The sequence below is a fragment of the Plecotus auritus genome, assembly GCF_963455305.1.
Source record: "Plecotus auritus genome assembly, chromosome: X".
In the NCBI taxonomy this organism is placed as follows: domain Eukaryota; kingdom Metazoa; phylum Chordata; class Mammalia; order Chiroptera; family Vespertilionidae; genus Plecotus; species Plecotus auritus.
The window spans coordinates 4,432,372-4,457,604 of NC_137784.1; the positions used below are offsets into that span (position 1 = coordinate 4,432,372).

At 41.5% G+C, this 25,233-nt stretch overlaps 1 protein-coding gene across 2 annotated transcripts in view; it reads right to left on the reverse strand.

Annotated features, from left to right (window-relative positions):
* Window positions 1-25,233, reverse strand: part of ARHGAP6 (Rho GTPase activating protein 6) — a 544,919-nt gene that overhangs the window by 84,499 nt on the left and 435,187 nt on the right. For both annotated transcript variants that reach the window (XM_080652454.1, XM_080652455.1), the window contains exons 4-9: window positions 22,065-22,321; window positions 19,634-19,829; window positions 13,638-13,693; window positions 10,492-10,642; window positions 9,050-9,198; window positions 1,420-1,599 (exon numbers count right to left, since the gene is read on the reverse strand). In XM_080652454.1, coding sequence (XP_080508580.1) covers window positions 1,420-1,599; window positions 9,050-9,198; window positions 10,492-10,642; window positions 13,638-13,693; window positions 19,634-19,829; window positions 22,065-22,321 — 989 coding nt within the window. The remainder of the gene's footprint in view (window positions 1-1,419; window positions 1,600-9,049; window positions 9,199-10,491; window positions 10,643-13,637; window positions 13,694-19,633; window positions 19,830-22,064; window positions 22,322-25,233) is intronic.

A 25,233-nucleotide genomic window follows, 5' to 3' on the forward strand; every position in this document is an offset into this window, starting at 1 on the left:
TGATGAATGTCCCTTCTAGGTTTGGCCCATAAATCCTAGAGGATTGCAGTGTCGCAAGATGCACGGAGCTGGGGTTCCTAAATCATGACATGTAAGGCTGTCAACCAAACATTTGATTAAACTTTATGTCAACAAGATATTTATGTCTGTTGCATCCTGAGAGTTGAGCCAGCTCATGTAGCCCAACTAATATCACTACATATGAATTAAAAGGTTCACAGAATTTTATAGTTTGCAGAATACTCTCACAGAGCAAATGATGGTGAGAATTGCCCTGGGAAATAGGTCATATTTTTATTTTTCCCATTTCAAAAAACTGAAATTGATGCTTATTGAGTACTGAATGACTTAGTCACGATCACATAGGTAAGACACAGAGGGCAAAGATTTTAAATCACTGGCTCTCAAAGGTACAAAAATAATTGATATAAGACAAAGGCATGAAAGTAAATCTAATGCAAGGCATGTGAAAAATACAGACAAAATACTGAGGGGATTCCAAAGAGCAGACTAGCACAGCTGGTTGAAGAGACACATTGGGCTCTGGTGGAACAGGTAAGATTCATGGTGAGTGTCTGCACACTGATAAGAAAAAGGGGAGAAGAAACATAGAGGAACTTTCTGTAACTTCTGACAAGCAATGTGAGTGGTAAACAGAAATAGAAAAGCGTTGGCATCTGTTCTAATGTTTCAAGGGAAGTTGGAGCAAGCAATGTAGTTTTCTGAAGGAAAACAGGAACTGGTAATTCAATACAAATCAAAAAAATATTTATTGAGTGCCTGCCAGATGAAGGGCCTTCCAGAAGTGTCCAGAGGATACAGGGAAGAGATAACAAGGGCACAGCCCATGCTCTAAATGTGTTTATAATCTATTAGGGGAAACAGTAAAAAAATGACTGTAGCACAATGCTAAGACAAACGTCAAGAAGAAGAATAACGGGGTTCAAGGGACAGAGAAATAACATGGGTAAGTGGCATGAGAAAGAAACAGAAACCATAGGTGAAGCTTCATGGAGGAGTTAAAATGTTCATATTGACCTTTGAGGAGGTGCCATCTCTGAAGATGGTATGAATATATAAACTCCTGAGGGCCACATATAATTCCAAAGAGAATGGTTTTGTCAATATTTCGAGCAAGGATACTCCTATATGAATAAGTGGCTCCAAACGTGACCATTGTTTAGGGCACAACAAAATGAAATTTACAATTTGAATATGTTTGCTTAAACCTGGAATCACAAACTTACAGTGATATCACAGGTTGTAAATTTCTTTTCCTATTGAAACTGCATGCCTTCTGATGAATTCAGTGACCGGCACCATAGACCAGAAGTGGGGGGTGTGTGAATTACATTGTGCCACCAACAGGCGATGAAGAGACAGCTTACTGAGATGCCTTACCAAAGAAGGACCACTTACCATGAACAGGGCTTCATAATTTTCAATCATTTTCTGCACCACAGCAATGATAGCTGTGCTTTCCTCAGCCCGGGCCGAACTCTGCACCGAGAATTCTTTGTCTGATGACTTCTGCTTGTGTAGCAGGTTGGGTCCAAATATGGTGGCCAAGTTTAGAGATGTCATTTTGTTCCCCGTGACCTACAGGAACAGAGAATACAAGAACTGTTGTTATTTTTGCTTTTCAAAGTGCTGAGTGGCTCAATAACCAATGGAACCTTTCCTTTCCTTTTTTTTTTTTTTTTCTTGCAAGGGCTACATCACCTCTGGCAGAACTGATGAGAGGTACCATCATTTTCCTTTTGCTTCATGTCTTGGATTAAAGCTCACGGCACAGTGGCCATTTCAGCAGCATACTGAGTAAAACTGTACAACTCTAAGTGATCTGGCGTGAAACTGGTACTATATAAAACTTCTATCCTGTCTGCCCTTTAAAAATATTGATATCCATCTATCCATTTATCCATCTATCCATTTATCTATCCATCCAACCATCCACCCTCCGCCTATCCCTTCATCCAACAATCCATCATCTCTCCATGACTCCGTCCACGCAGCATCCACCACAGGCTGGGCATTTTCCATGGATTCTAGTTATTGACAAAAATTTCCCACAAGGATCACAGCACCGTCCTTATTTTAAAAAGTTCACATTCTGGAGGGAAAAGACACTTACCAATTATAAGTAGCGAGGACAAAGTATGAAGCTATCAACTCTGGAGGCCGCAGGGACACTCCAAAGAGGTGGGACAGGAGGCAATTTCCCAGAGGTGACAATGCCGTATGCAAAGACAGAAACATGTAAAATATCACAAGGCACCTCAGGAAGTGCAGTGTGGCAGAGGGTTCTGAAGGAAAGGCGAGCAAGGCTGGCGAGAGGCACTGCCACATGTCCTTTGGGGGCAAAACTGGCCCTGGCTGACTGCCAGGGGTAGGCCATTTTTTCTTTTTTTGTTTTTTTAATCTTCACCTGAGGATATTTTCCCACTGATTGAGAGAGTGGAAGAGAGAGGGAGAGACAGAGTGAAACATCGATGTGAGAGAAACACATCGAATGACTGCCCCTACCAGGGTCTGGCCAGGGAGGAGCCTGCAACTGAGGTACGTGCCCTTGACCGGAATCGAATCTGGGACCCTTTAGTCTACAGGCCGACGCTCTATCCACTGAGCCACACCCGCTAGGGCTAGGAAACTTTTTATTGCTCTCGTTGATATTGAAAACCCAGTAATTCCTATGTAAGTGTGGGGGCTGTGGCTGCTTGAGAGGGTCTGCAGTGTTTGAGTGGCAGTTGGGTACACAGCACCGAATTCGAGTTCTGAGTCACAGCCAAGACAAAGCTTCCCGAGTCTCACTCTTGTCCTGTGGAGCCTTGAAGGGGTGGCTACCAGCCCTGCCATCCCAGGGTGGAACATGGGGACATTATTTTTAGAAAGGGAGCCTGTTGGCAGGTTTGCCGCCAAGGAAAATGATTTCACACGGGAAACACTGGGGCTTCTTAAGGAAGTGCCCTTTATGTATGACTGCTGAGTTCTTTTCTCCCTTTGTTTTATTTCATTGATATAAAACCTGACAAGTGTTCGTTTGATTTTTCATGTCATTCCCTACAAGTTCATGGCTAAGGATACAATCAAATGCGTGCCATTTTCCAGCTCATCTCTCTAGAACTCCGAAGCATTTGGAGTGCGTTCCTTTCCCCTATTAACATAATATCAGAGCTTTCTTGTTTGTTTGTTTAATATTAACAAATAAAAGGTTTTCATTGTTTTTCTTTTGGCTTAAATCACATAAATGTATTTCTCACAGCTCTGGAGGCTGGGAAGTCCAAGTTCAGGGTGCCAGCCAATTTGGTGTCTGGTGAGGGCCCTGGGCCCAGCACACAATGGCTGTCTTCTAGTTGTCGCTCAGATTTTGTTTTCTTTGAAAAGAATGTTGAACACAAGGATAATCCAGAACTCTGTTTCCGCTGTCTCCTTCTCCTGTTGCTATTCTGGGAAAGCAACACAGTCTGTCCGTAAGACTGCACATGGATCCCAGCTGCAGACCACGTTGCTGTGGTTTGTTAACGCTGCTTGGTTTGTGTTTGACTGTGTTTTTAATTGGAGACTTGGTCATGGCAGCCTCCACCCTTGCTCCCCATGTCTCAGCATGCGTATGCTTATGTCTAGGTCATAGAGTGTGCACCTGGGTTTGGTTCATTATTTCTTTTTTTAAAAAATATATTTTATTGATATTTTACAGAGAGGAAGGGAGAGGGATAGAGAGCTAGAAACATTGATGAGAGAGAAACATTGATCAGCTGCCTCCTGCACACCTCCCACTGGGGATGTGCCCGCAACCAAGGTACATGCCCTTGACTGGAATCGAACCCGGGACCCTTCAGTCCGCAGGCCGACGCTCTATCCACTGAGCCAAACCGGTTTCAGCTGGCTCATTATTTCATTATTAGCCAGCCAATTCAAGGCAAAATTTTATCTCTACTAGATAAGCATCCTAGATAATTTTTTAAAAATATATTTTTATTGATGTCAGAGAGGAAGGGAGAGGGAGAGAGAGAGAGACACATCCATGAGGAGAAAGAGTCATGGATCTGCTGCCTCCTGCACACCCCCTACTGGGGACCGAGCCCGCAACGGGGCATGTGCCCTGACTGGGAATTAAACCTTGACCTCCTGGTGCATAGGTCGACGCTCAACCACTGAGCCACGCCAGTCGGGCCCTCTAGATCATTTCTAATCCTAATATGAACAGCTCACCTTTAGTGAAAGTTTAGCATGTCCGGTCACTGGGCCAGGGACTTCCCAGAGGCTTTTTCAGTTCTTCTCGCTACAAGCTGGGGAGGCAGCTGCTGCTTCTGCCCTTGTTTACAGACAGGGATAGAGCCACAGCCTGGAGCTGGTGGGCTGAGAAGCGAAGCTGCTGACTTGGCTCCAGGGAGCCCCATGCTCTTCATCTCTACCCTGAACCCCCTCCCCCCCAACTCACACTCGAGTGGCAGACCCTGTGTAGCAGGAGGAGATGAAATCCTGCCTTCAAAGCTGGGTGGGGACCAGGGCGAGGCACCGAGCCCGCTGCAGTTCCAAAGCCAGCCTCCCATTTCCTGGAGGCGTGCGCCGCCTTAAAGGTCAGCAATCCTGCCTCTACTGTGGCGGTAACTTCTTTTTGCCTCATAGGCCAGTCTCAAACTCTCTCACCAGAAAAAGGGGATATTCACACCACATTTTCCATCAGTGCCAGAGGGTTCCTGGACAACCTGAGAAACCACTGCTCAGGAGGTTTCAATTACGTCCCGGCAGTATTCTTTCTAGAAGAAATGAAATCTTTCATACTTTGGGCATTTATTTTTCCCCCTAAGGAGCAAAGCAAATAGCCAGCCAGACAAAATGGAATAAGACAAACAAACACAAGATAGAAAAACAACGCAGTTCGATAAAATACCACCGTTTTTTTCCCAAGAAAAGCGCTGACTGACTAGTGAACATTTGTTTCTCATGTCCTTCTTTTAAACATCTTTGAGATCTTATTGGTTGACGATGCACTGAATTTTAAGCACCCATTAGAAAATATTATGTGCATTTTACAAAGGGGGAAGCTCAAACCTTCCCCCCCAACCGCAACCCCAACTCTGTTTTCCTTCTTCTTCCTTTGTTTTATAAGTACAAGGTCATGTAGCAAGGTGCTGGCAGAGCCTGTGTGAGCCTCCAAGCTTTCTGAGTCTCTGGTTCAGTTTTCTTCTGTGTTCCAGTCCATAACAACTACCCCACAAACAGACAACACATCTAACACAGACTAAGGAACAGGGGAGACAAAAAGCAGAAAACTGCTTTGTTTCTTTTTTTAAATATGTATTTTATGGATTTCAGAGAGAAAGGGAGAGGGCGAGAGAGAGATAGAAACATCAATGATGAGAGAGAATCATAGATGAGCTGCCGCCTGCACACCCCCTACTGGGAATCAAGCCCACAATCCAGGCATGTGCCCTGACCGGGAATTAAACCAGGACCCTTCAGTCCGCAGGCCGACGCTCTATCCACTGAGCCAAACCGGCCAGGGCAAAACTGCTTTGTTTCTTGACCATACTTCCTAATTTAATTTCGACCTCACTGTTCATTCTGTATTCTCTACCAGCTCATGCTGAAGCAACTGAAAAAAATAACAAACATTCATCTCCCTCTACTCATAACTTCTACCAGAAGGGGTTTAGCTAACTCCCATCCCTATGCAGTGCTTATGTGGTCTGATTATTCAATCTCTACACACCCTTTACTCAATTCCTACACACCCTTTTTCTTTAATCCTCACTTGAGGATATTTTTCCATTGATTTTTAGAGAGAGTGGAAGAGAGAGGGAAAGACAGAGAGAAACATCGATGTGAGAGAAACACATCAATTGGTTGCCTCATGCAGGAGCCCTGACCAGGGCCGGGGAGAAGCCTGCAACCATGGTACATGCCCTTGACCGGAATCGAACCTGGGACCCTTCAGTACGCAGGCCCACGCTCTATCTATGGAGCTAAACCGGCTAGGTCCCGACACACCCTTTGATGTGTAGTTTAAATTCAATCTCCTCTACAAAGCCATTCCTAAGATTTCTGGCCCATGCTCATCATTTCTCTTACTCTGCACTGCATCCCCTAATTCTGTACTAGCCTCGTGTTCTCATGGCCTCGACCTGCTAAATGCTACAGCATCTCAGGGACAGTAATTAGAAAATTTCTGAACAACACTCACTGGTTTATAGGAACGTGGGGTAGGTGCCCAGGACATAGGTGGTTTAATGCCAAGGCCATTCTTCCATGGAAACATTTATAATGCAACGCAAATTTTTTCAGTATTGCTATTCACACAAAAGCTTCTTAACTTACTCTGTCCCTGTCTCTAACCAATCTATAACATGCATATAGCACTTTAGTGGAACCCTTCCAAAGAGTCTTTCAGGCCTTAAAAGAGTCAATCACCTCCCCCTTACAAATGCATTCACGACTCTGTGAACACAGCCCTATTCCCTCCACACCTCACCAATACTTTCTCATTCCGTAGCCTTTACTCCAATCCAAGATGACTGTGTGGGCTACTTGCTTTCCTGTAACTTATAACCACTTCACAGAAGCAATGTTCTGCTTGTATTTCTCCTGAAACTATAATTTTTCTTAATTAATCCTTCATTTTGATTCAATGTTTTGGTCAAGACTGTCTAGAAACCCTTGGAATCTCTCATTCCCTGTACAACTTCGCTGTTACCAGGATATTTTCACATTCCTTACAATAATTAGTCTTCTAAACTATTGTGCAGTGCCAGTTGAAGAATTTGTATTCCCAAAGTTCAGATAAGGCCACTCGGGTTTAGGAAGGTTAATGGGTTTCTCCACGAACACATGGTAAGTGAGTTATAAAGCTACCAAGGGGTGATTTTGCCTCTTCTCCCACCCCACCAGATACTTGGCAATGTCTAGAGGTACTTTGGGTTGTCTCAACTAGGGTGAGGGATGGGAAGGACCAACCCTACCACTATCCAACATCACAACTTTATGTGGATTAGAAAAAAAAAAGTCTCTTCCTCAAGATATTCTACTGCCTTCCGCTTGCTAAAACTCTGCAAATCTACAGTGACTATGAGGTACATGGCACCTCCCCAGAGTTATGGAATGCACAAATGCACAACCTACACAACCGTAAGTGGATGCTCCTTGTGGGACACTGGAAAAGGTACTTAATGCCTCTAACTCTCAGTTTACTTCTGAAACACGGGGGCAATGATAGCTCCCTTGTGTAATAAAGAATGAACTATAATATATGAAGTCCTTAGTACATAGCTAGCACATGGTAAGAGACACATAATTGGTAGCTAGTATTTCAGCATGCTAAGTTTCATTTGTACCTATCCAAGAATATTTCCTTCTCTTTGGCATAGGCAATGGAGTCTTGTTCAGCATTTGGACTAAAAGACTGAAATGATTCTAAAAAAGCAAGAGTGAATTCAATTGGACGTTTTGCTCTCCTCAACTCCTCCTTAATCAGCAGAGACCCAACTTTCTCCTTCTCACACAGTACTTAAGAAACATCACAGAAGCCCTGATACACCTAGGAACATAGAAAGAGCTCTGTCTTTACCCAATGATTAGGCAGATGATTCTACAGCTTCTGCTATATCTATAGTCGATAAAGGATGACACCCAGAGGGGTAATATGACTACTTAACAATTATGGGAATTACAGTGTATCCATCAAAGAGCTGTGTCTGCTCAAACAAGGTGTCAGTACCATATTATGAAATCTGAAGCCAGCAGAAGTTTCACTAATTATAACTTCTATACAGATAAATGACTAACTCAGGAAAGCTCCATTCTTATACCTAAAGGAAGGATGAGGATAAGACATGCAGAGTTGCCTTTTTGAATTAAAGTGAAAAAATTATATATGATCATGGCTTTGGGGAAAGAAATTTGGCAAACACAGAATTGAATCTACAGCACAGCTGAGTTCTGTGGTGAAGTATGGAATGCCTCTGGCCCCTTCTTGTTGATTTATAATGGGTGTTAGCATATTGAAGGGTCTGAGATCTCCTGGGGATCCAAGGCAAAGGAGAAGTATGACTGCATGGTATCAAGAAGGGAAATAGGTCTCTTGTTAAGGTGAAGATTAGATAGGTCGCTTGCTAAAAGGTCACTTAAAATTGAAGCAAGCATCTCTCTTGTCCAAGGCACAAACCTGAAAACACCTTGAAGCATATGAGTATGACCAAAGGGAACCAGAGCCCAAAAGCTCAGATCGGGGAGGCCTTCAGGTTCCTCCTACATGTGGTTTGGAAGCAGGGTGCCCTTCCATTGCATTGAGCCAGTCCCTATTTTGGGGGAAGGGTTTAAGGAGAGAAAGGACCTCTCAAAAGGAAGGTAGTAGACTTCTAGCTATAGGGCAGAAGGGAGCTCCCGGAACAAACAGGATAGAGAGGTGACATCATATTCCAGCTCTAAGTTAAAGAAGCAAATCAAATTAACTACAAGGACAGCAATCGCCCCTCATCTCCATTACTCCATGTTTTCATGATTGTAAGCACCTCTGTAGCTCCTTGTTTGTCTGCTTCACACAAATGGAAATTTGAGGTCTTGAGGTAAGGCATCATCATGAAAAATGACTGCCTCATTGAGAAGCATCCTTGAAACATAGGAGGTTAATGCACTTAGGAACTGTCCCTCCAGACAAAACCCTGCATTAGTTCTTCCTACATAGATGGGTTGGGAAAGGGGAGGAGTCATTTCCTCCAGGTGAAATGTTTAACCAAATTGATGGGTTGTCTTTTTATTTTATTTTATTTTTAATATTTTTATTATTGATTTCAAAGATGAAGGGAGAGGGAGAGAGAGCTAGAAACATCAATGATGAGCGAGAATCATTGATCGGCTGCCTCCTGCACATCCCACACTGGGGATCGAGCCCACAACCCGGGCATATGCCCTGACTGGGAATCTAACTGTGACCTCCTGGTTCATAGGTCGACACTCAAGCACTGAGCCATGCCAGCAGGGTGATGGCTTGCCTTTTTAAAACAAGCACAGGGAACAATCACAGTATCTATAGCAGAAGAAGGGTGCATACCTCTTGCCCATCTTTGCTGATGTTGTCATTGGCGTGCCTGGCCACAATGGAGAGGAACTGTAGGAGGCGGTGGAGGGTGTCGCAGTTGCAGGGAGGTAAAAGGTAGATGAGGAGTTGCAAGGTGCCCAGTTGTTCCTCTGGCTCCAACACTAAGCAAGGCAAAAAGAGGTGCTCTAAGTCAGTAAAATGGGGGAGTGCACACTATTTAGGCTCAGAGGAGTGGCCCTCCTCTCAACTTGCTTCAGAAAGAGATTATCAGGTCACATTTATTTCCTTCACTCACTCTCCCACTGATTTAGCAATTTAGCAGCAAGGTTCTATGAAGGATATAAAGACTCATTAGACCTGGGGAAATGTAACATCTAGAGCAGGGATCCTCAAACTTTTTAAACAGGGGGCCAGTTCACTGTCCCTCAGACCGTTGGAGGGCCGGACTATAGTTTAAAAAAAAAAAAACTATGAACAAATTCCTATGTGCACTGCGGGCCCAGGACGAGTCGGCTGCTAAGCAGGACAGGCAGCGGCACCCGGCGGGCCAGATAAATGTCCTTGGCGGGCCGCATGTGGCCCGTGGGCCGTAGTTTGAGGACCCCTGATCTAGAGCAAGCATTATAATCCAGGCTAGGAAGGTACCTTAATTTCCCTTACTTTCTTCTCCCTCCTTTTCCTGGCATTACTAATCATTTACTTCATGTATTATTGTCTTTCATTTTTGGTTAATATTTACTAACAATAACTGAGAATTGGCAAACATTTTTAAATTTGAGTTTATAACATAGTTGAAACTCTTTTCTGGTGAGCAATACAGAAGAGATAGACTTATTTTATTTTATTTTTTTTTTGCAATAACTAAGACACAGCACAGCGACTGTGTCTTCTTTCTCTTTTGTGATCCTATTTGAATTACAGCATTGGAGGAAGAAAGGTATGGAGGCTGACTTAGCTCTAACCTATTCTTACCCTACCCTCACCTTCCTTTTCTCCTCCATGGGATCTGTCTCAATAGCCTGCAAGTGGCCATAGGGAAAGTCCTGGCACAGAGCTATACCATCTTGCTTCCCTGGAATATTGCCTGTCCCCATTTCTCAATCTGAGACCCTTTCTCACTCCTTCTTTGTGCAAGAAATGCAATCTCATTTTTACAGACTCAAAGTGAACTCTTGCTATTACTTCAAAGCATCAATACACAGCACTTTCTACTGTCCTAAGGTCATCTGAAAGCATCCCAAATTCTTGGCTGCATCCATTTGTTCTATTGCAACTTGCTTCTTGCTAATTCTCTCCAGGGTGAATCCCAGAAAATCCCCCAAATAACCCACTCATTAGAGGCCAATAAATAAGGACCAAAAGTTATTGTGAAACACATGCACAAGGCTTGGATGAGTGAGTTGGACATCCGGGTAATCCAGGAACACATTCCTACTGATGGCTGTATTACGCACGGAGAGTATTGATGAAAGCGGTGTACAGCTCCCTGGTGAGAAGGGGGTCTGGCATGTCCCTCAGGAACTCCTTCAATAAGGCAGCCACATCATGAACACTGTGCTCTTCTTCCAGAGAGACGTCAACCCCACGGTCAAATTCCTCACGTAACTGGAAAGACAACAGTTCAAGTGGCAGTCTCGTAACACCCTATCTCTACGTTCAGTGCCCAGCAAAAGAAGCACTGTGATTTTAGCATCTGGTATTAAGTTTACGTAGGTGAGGAGATCTTTATTTCAGTTAGTTTTAATAATCTGCATAACCCTAGCTGGTTTGGCTCAGTGGATAGAGTGTTGGCCTGTGGACTGAAGGTTCAACTCTGGTCAAGGGCACATGCCTAGCTTGTGGGATTGACCCCCAGGAGGGGTGTGCAGGAGGCAGCTGATCAATGATTCGCATCACTGATGTTTCTATCTCTCTCTCTCCCTCTTCCTCTCGGAAATCAATCAATCAATCAATATATATATATATGAAAAGATCTGCATAAACTTAATACCCAAGGAGGAGATGTAAACAACATGTTGCCTTGATCTACAGAGTCTATGCAACCCAGCCATGAACATACATGTAAGTGCATTATTAAATAGAAGTATCTGTGGGTTTACTGTTAGTGATACAAGCAGAAGGGTTTGATAATGATATCCAGAAGTTGGGAGGAAGAGCTAAGGGGTTAGGTCAACTATAATTGTGGGAGGGAGGAATGAATGCATTATACAGCAGTTTTGCATATCAGCATTCCTACCATGTTGGAATTTTGACATTTTATGGAAATACTTGACAAGAAAGCAAAGTTTTTCTGCAAACAATGAAAATTAAAACCCGATGAGCCATGCATGACTAAGTCTTGAAAGGTGACAATAACTAAATAAAAGCTGCCTTATATTTGTCAAAGTAGCTTAGTAACAGTTCCCAGAAGGTTTCCATGCCTTAAATCATTATACTAGGTTTATTAGCATTCACAGCAGCAGCAGGAAGACACAATAGCAAGAAGGGAGTCATATATCTGCCCCCTACTTTCATCACTGACAGCTCAACTTCTCTTATGTATTGTTCTCTGCTGTACAAATAATTGTGAGTTTATGAATCTATTCAATGCAATGAGCTTCTGTAAGAGTTCATGTGTTGAAGCATCCATTCACCCATCCATTCAACGCACGCTTCCTATATAGCAGGCCCTCAAAGTATGGTGGTGAATGAAGAGACACACTCCTTACCCTTCCCCAGCTCTCAGACTGATAGAGAAACAGGTAATAACCTGGTAATCATACAAATGATTAACTAACTGTTAATATTGTGACAATTGTTCTGAAGAAAAAGTGTAGGGTGCTAAGAAGGAATATAACAAGATGAAATGATTTCATTCTTGAAATCTACATCTAAATGACCACGAATTCTATTTTTATTAGATAATCTCCATGCAGTTTTTCTTTTGTTGGATCCAGATATAACTGAGGAGTAATTCCTGACACCACCTCTCCACCTGAAGAAAATGCCCATTACTGTCTTGAACCACTGTCCAGGCAACTTTTCATTAGTGTGCATGAGGCAGCTAGAAAGAAGGCTTCTATTAGTGCCATTCCCACTTGTGATCATTGGAATACATCATATTTCTTTCTTTAATTAATTTATTCTTGGTTAATCCTCAGCCACGGATGTTTTCCATTGATTTTTTGAGAGAGAGTAGAAGGGGTGGGGAGAGACAGAGAGAGAGAAACATCGATGTGAGAGGACACATCGATTGGTTGCCTCCCGTAGGCACCCAGACCAGGGCCAGGGATCGAGCTTGCAACCGAGGTATCTGCTCTTGACTGGAATCGAACCTACAATCCTTCAGTCCACAGGGAGATGTTCTAACCAGTAAGCCAAACCAGCCAGGGCTCGAACACACCCTATTTCTTTTCTGAGCACACACACATGCAGAAAGAATGGACCATGGAAAGAGCTTGGTCTAAATTGTATGATCTTGAATTTAACATTGTGTGATATTGACTTAAGTTTCTTAATCTCTTGAATCCTCAAAAGAAGTGGTTGAAAGGGGCTACTCAGAGCTGGTGGGCAGATTGAATGAGATAATGTTTGTGGAAACATCCTGCAATTCTGCATAGGCCTAAGAAATATTACGATGCTATCTTCCCTCCTGCAAGTCCTGTTGTGACATAGAATTCAACAGTCTCTTGTGTGACTATGAAAAATAAAAAATAACCAACAAACCAAACAGAAAACACACTTCTTTTGAAAGACCTCTTATCTTGAAAAAAAAAAAAAGACAAGGTGAAGAGGTATTTAAGTTCAGTTAGTTTCAATAATCTAAACAAATAGCCCTTCAGCTTCATCCAACTGAAAATAATTTTGATTTGGCTTCATTTTTAAGTTGTTGAGTTTCTTATTCCTTTCTGCTAAAACCAACACAGAGAAAATATCATTCTAATTTTTTTTAGCCGACAGATGAATTCTTTTCTCAAAGGATGGTTTGCCTTTTATGAAGCCATCATGAACACAGAGACCTGCCTGATCAGAGGAACCTGTCCTGAAGCTCCAATAGCAAGCCTCTGTTGCAAGAATGTTGCACAGTGCTGGAGGAAATCAAGGGTACAGTCCCCACATGAAAAATGAATTGGGAATCACTGGTTCCGTGGAAACTTCATAAGAATTATTTTTTTTCCTGAGAATTATTTATTAGGGTCCTAGGGTCATCTGAAAGCATCCCATTATATGAATGTTAATGGCATTATTCATATTGCATTTTAGTAGAAAATTGGTGCAGTCTAATTATTTGCTATTTCTCATCGCTTACTGATTAGGTACTCTCTGAGTCTCCTGCTTTTACAGTTTCAATAAGGTATTTCTAAATCAGTTTTTCTTCGCTGTACACGCCAGGCACACATCTGTACGTTTTGCTTTCAAGTGTTTGATCCTAACTCAATCGCAACCTTTCTGAGCTTCTGAGCTGTTGCCTTCTACCTCTCGGGACTCAATTATATTATAATTGGCAGGAAGGTGCAGAAAAGATATTCAGAAGTGAATTTGCAAAAGCTTGAACTTGACACGAGGTAATTCAATTGAAAGTCAAGTGAAATGTACAATATAATCTTTACTTCTCACTTACTTGTCTCACTCTCTTTTTTGAGCTTCCGACTCGAAAGATCCCCACTGTCTGGAGGCCTGCAAATAAGCAAACAAAATCAACAGACCTGTTTTATGGTGTGAAACTCTGGAGGAAGTCAAAATAGAAACAGAACAGAAGGTCAGCACTGGGCTGCAGCACGCAAATGAATAATCACTTGATATGCCCACTGTCATTCTCAGTACCTACAGGTTAGCACTACAAGCAACGGGATAATTTGATGTTAAACATTTCTGCTAAAACAATTTTTATGTGATATTATGTACTTCCATACCTCCATATGAGAAAAGTTATGTAACAATTTCTCTTATTATTCAGAATAATTACTTAACCATGAATTTTATATGAATTTTTAGCTCTTTTTCAATATTTAAAATAGTCTTGTTTTACTGATCATAAATAAAACATGTACTTATTAAAGAAAATTTATAAAAGGCAGAAAAATGTAAAAAATAATATACTTCAAAAAATACCTGATATAGAAAAAATCACTCTTAATATTTTGGTTTCTTTTTATCCAGCCATTTCTCCATATATACAGGGTGGGCAAACGTAGGTTTACAGTTGTAATGCAAATAAATAATAATTAATAAATAATAATGCAAGAATAAACTTTCACATACACACAAATCTACTTTTGCCCAACCCTGTATATATGGAGGGAGGGAGGGAGAGGGAGAGAGAGAGAGAGAGAGAGAGAGAGAGAGAGAGAGAGAGAGAGAGAGAGAGAGAGAGAAAGAGAGAGAGAATACAACTGTTTTCACTCCATATTATGCTATAAGATTTTTTATGCCAGTAAAAATTCCTTGTAAATGTCATTTAAAATGCATGCAAATACTTTATAGTATGAACACGCCACAATTCTCTTCATATTCCCCTCTGATTGGCATTAAGGTCCCCCAACACATATGCACTTGTTTTGCATTATAAATGGCCCTATTATGAACAACCGTACATAGATCTCGGTTCACATTTCTAATTTTCTTAGGATCATGTCCTAGAAGTGGGGTTATAGTGGAGGTTGAGAGACGGCTCTTAAAACAAACAAGTGTTATCACTAAAACAAACAAGTGTTATCACTATCACACATTAGACATTTCAACAATAGTTCCTTAATATCATTACATTTCCAATCAACATTCACATAAGGTTCACAAACTGTGATAGATCGATATGCCTTTTAGTCTCTTAATGTATGTGTTCCCCTCTCTGCCTGTGTTTTTTCCTCATAATTGGTTTCATGAAGAAACAGCATTGCTTTCCCTCTGTAGACTTCCCCATCATCTGGACTTGGACACTCGTAGTGTCATCTGTATGTTCCTCTCTCCCCTTTATTTCCTCTGAAGACATATTTAGAGCCAGCGTTTCCTCTGATTCTGGTTTGATTTGGGGGGCAAAAATACTTCACAAGAGGTATTATGGCCCTAGCAGGTTTGGCTCAGTGGATAGAACGTCGGCTCGTGAACTGAAGGGTCCCCAGTTTGATTCCAGTCAAGGGCACATGCCTGGGTTGCAGGCTCAATCCGCAGTAGGGGGCGTGCAAGAGGCAGCTGATCAATGATTCTCATCATTGATGTTTCTTTCTTTTTTAAAAAAAAATATATTTCTTTATTGATTTCAGAGAGGAAGGGAGAGGGATAGAGAGATAGAAACATCAATGATGAGAGAGAATCATTGGTCAGCTGCCTCCTGCATGCCCCCTATTGGGGATCGAGCCCACAACCTGGTTATGTGCCCCTGGCCGGAATCGAACCTGGGACCCTTTAGTCCGCAGGCCGACGCTCTATCCACTGAGCCAAACCAGCTAGGGCCATCATTGATGTTTCTATCTCTCAGTCCCTCTCCCTTCCTCTCTGAAACCAATAAAAATATATTTTAAAGAAATAAAATATAACATTTAACCTAAATTTTAAAATTACAGTCACAGCTGGGCCTGAACCTGTATATAATACTCAGACTTCAGTAAGTAATAGGATTTTCTTTGGCGGGGGGGGGGGGGGTGCTTTGCTTAATCTAGTTTTATTGAGGTTCCTCTCTCTTGCCACTGAAACAGTTCTGACTAGTACAATCTTTCCGTATATTTCTTTTATGGTCTTGCCACATTATATATTAAGTACAAGGCTTTTTATTTGGTTTTCCAAGGATCTTTAGTTAGAAATGATGACATCCATAAGTACCCACCTATCACTTCTATGCCTTATAAGTGGTATCCAGGCTAACTTGAGCAGATCGTGGAGAGAGAGGGGCTCATTATCTTGCCATTTTGCTCTTGGGTGGGATTTTGCTTTGCATCTATTTTCAAAAGACTTTCATGCCCTCTTGTTTCTGTCATCAATGTGTCTGCCTCAGAACTGAGTCCAGCCCCCGCCTAATTCACTGCTTCTACCTCTCTGGGAGCTTGAAAACAGGACAATCAGGCTATTAAAATCAAATTCAGAGTTATATTTCTTTTTTAAAATATACTTTTATTGATTTCGGAGAGGAAGGGAGCGGGAGAGAGAGAAACATCAATGATGAGAGAATCATGGATCGGCTGTCTCCTGCACGCCCCTCACTGGGGATCGAGCCCACAACCTGGGCATGTACCCTGACCGGGAATCGAACCCTGACCTCCTGGTTCATAGGTCGACGCTCAACTACTGAGCCATGCCAGCCGGGCCAGAATTATATTTCTTTTTAAAAAGATTTTTAATTGAGTTTTAGAAACAGAGGAAGGGAGAGGGAGACAGAAAAACATTGATGTGAAAGCTAAACATCCATTTGCTGCCTCCTGCACGACCCCTCTACCGGGGATCAAGTTGGAAACCCGGGCATGTGCCCTGACCAGGAATCGAACCAGTGACCTTTTGGTGCATGAGATGACACCCCACCAACTGAGACACACTGGTCAGGGACAGAATTACATGTTTTCATCTGAAAAATGAGCATAAGTATCTGCCTCAAAAGTGAAACAGTGATTCAAGATTAGCTAATGCATAGAAACTACTTAGAACAGTGGTTGCCAACCTTTCAGACCACACGGACCACCAGTGCTCCGGGGACCATCGGTTGGTGACCGCTGACTTAGAATACATCTGTCATCGACTAGTATGTAAAAGGAAATATGCCCTCACTGAACTGAGTGAGCCTTCTTGTGCAAAATGGAAAATGTTAATATAACAGTTGGTTTGGCCACATTTATTTTCTTATTTTCTGATGGTTTTCAGATAGTTGAAATTTCTACCTAGGTGAGATATCACATACGGGCATTTTCTACCCAGATAAGATTCTTCATTTGGCTGAATTCCTCCAGGCTGTTCAGAAATGTCCATTACTATGACATGATTTTCTCAATTATAGTACTTTCCCACTCGGTAAAAATGACTATGATTTAGAAAATCGCTACTTAGTGATCAATTATTATAATTACTATATATCTCAATTGATTGTTATCTATTTTAAGTTTAAAAAGTATTTATTTATTTACTTTTTTAGGGATAGCAAATAACAGCATTCAGCCAGCCAACGCTGAATAAGCCTTACAGTGATTTTCCTCAAAAAGAAGGTACAGTCTCGGGCTAGGCGTTCAGTAACCTTGACTAAGACAGTCACTGGTAAAAACAGGTGCACGTAGAAAAAGGCATGGATCTGGCAAAGAAACGTGACTTCACTGTGCCCTGCCCCAGAAACGGACGTGATCACCTTTCTCTCCTTTTCATCCAAAACTGAAATGAAAACTAGACCCAGAGCACCTGAATGGCAGGCTTGGGGAATTTGAGTAACCAGGGCAGGCATAATAAGCAGGAGGCCCCACCCTAAAACCGGCCTAAACCCCAGAAATATCACCGGGTGTGACTCTCCACGATAGTGTCTCTTTTTTTCATGTGTGCTTCTGGGGAACTGGGGATGCTGAAGGAAATCTGACCCGATGGTACAGAAAGCATTGGGATGAAATATAAGTGGGGAAGGGTGATGCACACAAATATAGATGGAGTCTAGCTGATTGTCTAGACCAATTTGGGAGAGAATAAAAAGATCGTTGATAAATGTTTATAAGGCTAAAGTGAATCAAACTCTTGCTACCCATTTCAAAAACTGGCAAACAAAGCCTTATGAAAGAATTGTTTTTTGAAGTTTGCTTTTTATTCATTGGTTTAAAGTGAACAAGATTAATATCTGGTTGATTTTGAACGTGACTCTTATTGTCCAGGAGCTATTTGGTCCAAACACCATGGAAACCCAGAACAGAACCGGGGCCTTGAAAGATCACCCAGCTTATCTTCTTTCCTTTAGGCCTTAAGCTGCATTTTAATTATTCTCAAAAGGAAAGTGAATTGCCCTGTTTTTAAATAAGCTTAAAGGAAATGCTAGCTTACATACTATAATTGATTTTCAAAAAGAAAATAAGATACACCAAGTTTTCTTTCACAAAAGCAGTTACTCAACCTGGCTCTGGAATCTTGCAGGCTTGGAGTGGCATTTTCTTGTTTAGAATTTTTAAAAATATTTACAGCTCACTCTCTATATACTTTATAAGGAAAATTCTAGTTATAAGAGTAAGTGTCTCTTTTTCTATCTCACAGTGACATTGGGGCTGAGTTTACATATTCATGGTATTTTACTCTTTAGTTGTTAAGCTATTTTTAAAAACAATTCTGTTCAAAGAATATTCATTGAACATCTACGTTGTGTTCATCATGATACTAAGTGTTGAGCATTCAAAATGACTAAGACCTTTCTCTTGAACTCCAGTTTATCTGCCAAGGAGAAGAGACAGATAAACACACATACACACACATGTACACTGACACATATATTAATATTTTGTATAAACAAATATAATTTCAATATAATTAATTAAATGATTAAGTCACTCATATGTTATCAAGTGATTTTCATATATAATGATTTGAAGAGATTTAGCTATGTCCTTAATAATTTTAATGAAGTCCCAGTTTTATTAGAAAGAAATGAGCGTGTTAACAGTAGTGACATCTACATAATAGCCTCAGAATTTTCTTTGCTTTCCTTTCTTTTTTCCTTTATTACAATAAGCATTGTTTTATAGTAAAGAAGAAGTTAAAAACTTTACTTCTGTCCATAAAATGCATTCTAACACTATATAGCCAACCAATTTAGATTATGAAAAAACGGCCGTTTAATGAGCCAAGTCTAAATTTCAGTATTTTTAAGTCAATATACTATCTGGAACTGAGTTGCCAAAGGGGTCATTGTGAAGAAATTTTAAGTGGACACCCTTCCCACAAAAATGCAAATAGCAATATAGGAACCTGTTGTCAAAAATCATGTATTTTCTATTCTTGCAAGAAATGGTTTTCAAATCTTTTTTTTAAAGAAGCTGGACTCTTCTTTTTTAAAGGAAGCCTTATGAGTGACTTCAATGTGTAACAAAAGATGAAAGTGGGTCTTCTCTGTTTGAAGCGGCCCTGGGGACAGACCTAGTCCAACCTATCTTGCCCTCCACTAAATTGCTTGGCCTCGAGGGTTACTTCTGAAGACTCTTGGGGTCTAGGCAGTCCGAATGCCATCAAGTAGATGTTCCCCCCAAAATCTTGGTTAGCTCAGGAATCTCTTAAGCAAACATATCCATAAGCTAGCTTTTTTTTAAACCTCATCCGAGGATATTTTTCCACTGATTTTTTAGAGAGTGGAAGAGAGAGGGAAAGACAGATAAGAATATTGATGTAAGAGAAACACATTGATTGGTTGCCTCCTGCACATACCCCGACCAGATCCTGGGTCGGGGAGGAACCTGCAACAGAGGTATGTGCCCTTGACCGGAATCGAACCCAGGATCCTTCGGTCCACAGGCCAACGCTCTATCCACTGAGCCAAACCGGCTAGGGCCATAAACTATCTTCACAAAGGAAACTTTGGCCCAGAGTTTGATCAAATGAACACAGAATTAAACTGGTTGCTTAAGTAAATGATGCTTGAATGAATGAAAGTCTTCAGTACTGACAGACAAGTCTGCTCACCATGTTTTTCTAGATGTTGACAGCAGCTGTCCACCAGCCTGGGAACCTGTCTGTAAATAGGATTCAGACTGAGTTTCTTATCTCTTGCTTTTTCTTTTTTACTTTGAGCTTCTGCAGGCAAGGAGAGTTGTAAAGCTTCTAGAAGTCGAGACTGATTGTCATCAAGATCTGTGATGGAGTCCACTGACATTGCACCCTGCAAATCACACGTAGACATGAGCAAAGAGTGCAGACAGAGAAGATAAAAACAGCTTCCCCCAGATGCCATCCAGGAATACTTTTGCCTACAATTATTTATCATACTTGAAATAATACTGCTTGATTTAATTGTGCTGTTTGTATATTGAGAGGGAAAAAACAAACATCTTTTGAAAAAGTTAGAAGACGTTCATACATGGGGTAAGGTACTGGCAGTGACAATTTCAACAATAGACAACATTTTCCAAATGAAAGACAAGAGGGTAAACATATAATTAAAATGTTTTAACGCAACCACTTTGTTCCTTAAAACAAGAAAACATCGCATACTCAATGAATGAGGTAGTTAGAGAAATCTTGTGAATAAACAAACAAAACAGTCTTAGTTTGTTTTCCCCCAGAAGCAGCACAAAGCACTTTCTCAGGGAAATGGTCCCAGCAGACACCTGCAGGCGAGTGGGGGAATGAGACATGGAAGGGAAAGCAGCCACTGGAGGGAGCCTCACCCAGCCTATGACCACCATGGGCAGCTGGAGTCCAGTTGCATGGGGGCCTCTGGGAGATAGTGTGGATCAAATACCTCTGAGCTAGCCCTGCTAAGGAGTGACGGAGCTGAGGTGTTTATACTCTAAGTCTCAAGAGTCATCCATTAAGAGTAGCTTCTGGCCTTAGCTGGTTTGGCTCAGTGGATAGAGCGTTGGCCTGTGGATTGAAGGGTACTGGGTTCGATTCCAGTCAAGGGCACATGCCCAGGTTGCAGGCTCAATCCCCAGTGGGGGGTGTGCCGGAGGCAGCCAATCAATCATTCTCATCATTGATGCTTCTCTCTCTCTCTCTCCCCTTCTCTCTGAAATCAATAAAAATATATTTTTTTTAAAAAAGAGTAGCTTCTGGTAGGGGCAGGGAGATGATGTTAATGCCTCACTCAGTCCTTGCAGCTTGTCATCTGTGTGGGTGGGCGCCTCTGGCCATCAGAGAAAGCCCTCAGCAAAGAGATGAGGTGCTGGCAGGTAAGAAGGCCAGCTTGCTGGGAATAGTGAAGGCCAAGGGGAAGGGGACAGGGCACCAGCCATGTCTGTGTAGTCATCCATCCTTTGATGAAGTGTAGAGGAAGAAGTTGGCTGCTGGTGTCCTGGGAAGGCGTGGACAGAGGAGAGAGCATTTGGGAGGCCAATTGCATGGGCCCAGGTTCCCAGAAAACTCCAATGTAGAGTCTTGTTGTGATTGCCATATATGGGTTTGGACAGATAGGCTGAGGGACAATGACAGATTGGAAGAACAATTCCATCATGCAAATTCCAAGGTTGTCACTTCTTCCTTTTTACACATAGCCAAAGCTTTGAAAAATAGCAGTGGCTTGAGTGTGCCTCTATCTCGGAGAGGTCCTGAATGTTGGGGGCTGATGGAGAAATAAGGATTTCAAGTGAGAAGTATCTGAGTTTTAACTAGGGCATTAGTCAAAGGCTAGAGGTAACAAAAATCGGGAGCCTCCAGGCGAGAGAAAAGGGAGAGAAGTTTTCCCAGTGACCTAGAAGTTTCAGAAATGTTTATCAACTGACTCAGCCAGTCACCAACCAGCTTTCCTGAAAACTCAGCTTTCTTCACTTGAAATGTGAAATTTGAAATGCCAAATAATAGTACAGTGCCTAGACATAGCGCTCACTAAATAAATGGTAACATAGCAGTATTGCTTATATATATGTATGTATATATATATATATATATATATATATATATATATATATATATATGTATATATATGTGTATATATATATATATATTTGGTTATGTCTGAGAAAAAGAAAATTCCAGGAAAAACATTGTTTATGAATACCAGCAGCAATTGACTGGGCCAGGCACGGTTCTCAGTTGAAGATGAAGAGATTAACAAAAACATCTAGCCCTGCCTTCCAGCCTCATGGTCTCATGGGAGAGTCTCCTGACACAACAGAAGATTGCAATAGACCAGGATCCATGGTGATGTAGAATGTTCAGGATATCACAGGACATATGTGTAAACAAGGAGGGGTACCCAAGGGCTTTGAGAGGGATGAGGGAAAGGCTTTGAGGGGATGCCAGGTGCCATGGAGCCGGTGTAAATTCTTCCTAAATGGAGTTGTTGACATACCTGGACACGAATAACATTTCCAGTTTTCACATGAGCAAAGGCTCGAAAAAGAACCTTAAACACCTTTGGTTGTCCTAGCTTTGGAGAAAATACTGAACAACTCACCCTCCTCCTGGCCCGAGGAGCTGGTTCCGGGGTGTTTGGCGACGTGGACTCATTTGGTGTTTCCGAGGTGGAGCTGAGAGATGAGTTACTGCTTGACAGTTCTTTGTTTTGTCTTTTACTTCCAAATGGGAGGAGGGAGGCAACAAAATCAGATGCATCCTTTTGCTCGTCCCTCTGTAAGTCCTGCTTGAGTTTATAGGCCCGGTCATTTGCAATGACTTGGGATAAGGGCATTCCAAACGCCTGTGGGATGAATTCTGGAATCAAAACACAAACACTCATTTTCAGAGAAAGACTGGACAAGTGGAGACTCACTGATGCGTTAGACCTCAGGGCAGACATATTGAAATGGCTGTTTTCAGAAGAACTGATGGCTCAATCCAGATAAGAAGATGACTTTTGTGTTTATCAGAGTGGCCAAAGTTTCTATTTCAATAAAGAAAGCTAGTGTGTGTAACTATCATAGGCTTTAGAATTCTCAGCCTCTGTTTTTTCTCCACATATCTCAAGTATGTTTGAAGGGAAATGACTTTATAGAGAAATGTGATATTTTTGATAAAATGTACCTGAATAGTTTATCCTCATGAGTACACAGTTTTACGAAGAGTTAGTCCTCAATTTATGTCTCAAGAACCCCTAAAGCTTACAAGGCATGGTAAGACTCTGCATTGATACATTCATTTGACAGGCACTTATTGAATACCTATTATGTGCCACGTCAAATTACACAATGGGGAGTACAAAGCTTATGAAAGGTAGGTCCGGTCCTTGCTCCTGGAAGGTTCTGAGAGTGGAGTGGCAGAGTGCAGAGTCCGATATGCAAATAAATGCAATAGTGTCCACAATGCGCTAGAACAGAGAAATGCATGAAGCAAAGACAAATTCAATCAAGTAGATATACTTTGAAGTTCCCATTGAAAGAGCTATCACATGACATGATAATCTGAGAGGCAGAGAAGCAACTCGTAAAGTATTTCGACCACATACGAAAGTGGAGTCTCACCATTTAATATCTGGTGAAGGGCCCCAGACACAATTTGTTCAGTCCTCTAGTGAGGAAAATTTTGGAGAAGGAGCAGAATGCAGAAATCTATGGCTTTATTTGGAGATGGGTATCCAGTTGCTTTCTGGATCTCCGCAGTAATTTGTATACAGATACATCATAAGCACACCAATATTTAGGGCCAGGAATTTTATTTTTTTATATATTTTCATTGATTTCAGAGAGGAAGGGGGCGGGGAGAGAGAGAGAGAGAGAAACATTAATGATGAGAGACAATCATTGATCGGCTGCCTCCTGCACACCCCCTACTGGGGATTGACCTCACACCCTGGGCATGTGCCCTGACCGGGAATCAAACCATGACCTCTTGGTTTATAGGTGGATGCTCAACCACTGAGCAACACCGGCTGGGCAGGGCCAGGCACTTTATTGGCAACATTTTAGATTCATGGTGAAAAGCATTAATGATTAGATTAAATTATTTCTTTTAGACTTAAAATTAGGTCTCTTAGCAGCAGCAAATTGGAGTCTAGCCTCTCTATTCTTTTTATAACCCCTATGAATAAAACTAGAGTGATCAAGAGAAAACAGTGTTAAAATGGTTTGTTCTTTGAGGAAAAAGCTAACATTAAATCAGGTGGAAAGAGGCTTTAAAGGTTTTCTTCTTTGATAAATGGCAACATTTTTAACATCACAGAGCTAATGGCCACGTCTACACTGAAAGCAGAAATAGCACTTGAAAAGTCTGCACCTCCGGTTCTATCAAAACCTGCAATTTGTTTTTAAGTGAAAAATTAAACCTTCAGCACCTTGGCTTAGCATTTGGGGATTTTCTGCAGATGCTTATAATTCTCGATCAACAAACTAGGTGGCATATAATAACACAAAAAATATTTTAGGAATTTGTTTTGAGGGATCCATGTGGCCAGTGTAGCAAGCTGCAATACTGTTTTTAAAAGGCCACTTCCATTACTAGCAAATAGAAACCAAATGGGACCATAGCAGACCACCTGCTGTGCACCCCAGGTTTTATTATGTAAATCAGCACTCTCTTGTCTACGAGAATAATCAAATAGTCTGACTTCAAAAAGGTTGGGGAAAGTTTAGAAACATGTGGATGGCCAGGCTGACAGCTACACCCAATATATGAAAACTGTTAGGGATAATAACAGCAAAAAGGATATTGATGAATATATCAAGTGGCATGTGTCTGCTCATGCAGGCTTGCTCATAGCAGAATTTAATATGAGATGGGGACTATTGATTTCTCTCCTAGCCACATTTTCTATACAAGGAAAACCAACCAGTCTCATTTAATGATTTCTAATATCCCTGGGGGAAAACAGAAGAAAAATGGGTTTCCTTTGGAATCTGTCACTTTTAATATCTGAGAGTCTGTCATTCTACTTGTAAATTGGAATAATTGAATACGAATGAAACAGATGGAATATGTGAAGTCATTCTCCCCAAATTTTTATTTCTCTCTTTTTTTTTTTTCCCAATCAAGAGCTGTAGCCACCTATCACGGATTTTTATTTCTAATGGGCTTTCTTTCCTGGCGGAGTTTATTCTTTCAGTAATAGCATTCTAATGTAGCCTCTTTAGTTTCTCATTGCTTTCTTCCGAGGGCCCTTATAAGCTTCAGAAAGGAGACCTCCCTACGCTGCTCAACTTGTGTTGCCATGCCTAGTTTCTGTAAAATTCTAAATAGGATTCCTTAAATATTTTTGCTTTTCAAAATATGGCTATTGTGAAATTGAGGATTTGTCACAAGTATATTGAGCAAATTCCTTTATGTGTAAACAAAGAGTTGAGCACCCATGCTTATCTGAGGATCCAAAACTCTTCCATCAGTGGATAAAAAGGAACCTGTGATGATAGTGGCTAATGAAACTGAGAATAGGTTTTTCAAACCATAAGGACATTACCCAAGACTCACTGTTTGGGGGCCAGGAACAATGTGTATCATGTTCCTATCTATGGAATGTGTTCACCAAGGAGACCGCTTCCCGTGCTGTTTTTATTAGTAGCAACCGTCTACTATCCCTCCCCAAGAACTGTGGGGTCAGGCATGACATCCTCTTTGCTCCCCACTGCAATTTCCAGATCATCACCTTCCCACTGTGTGGCAGAAACGGCCAATTGCAAGGTTCCCCTGGTCTCCTG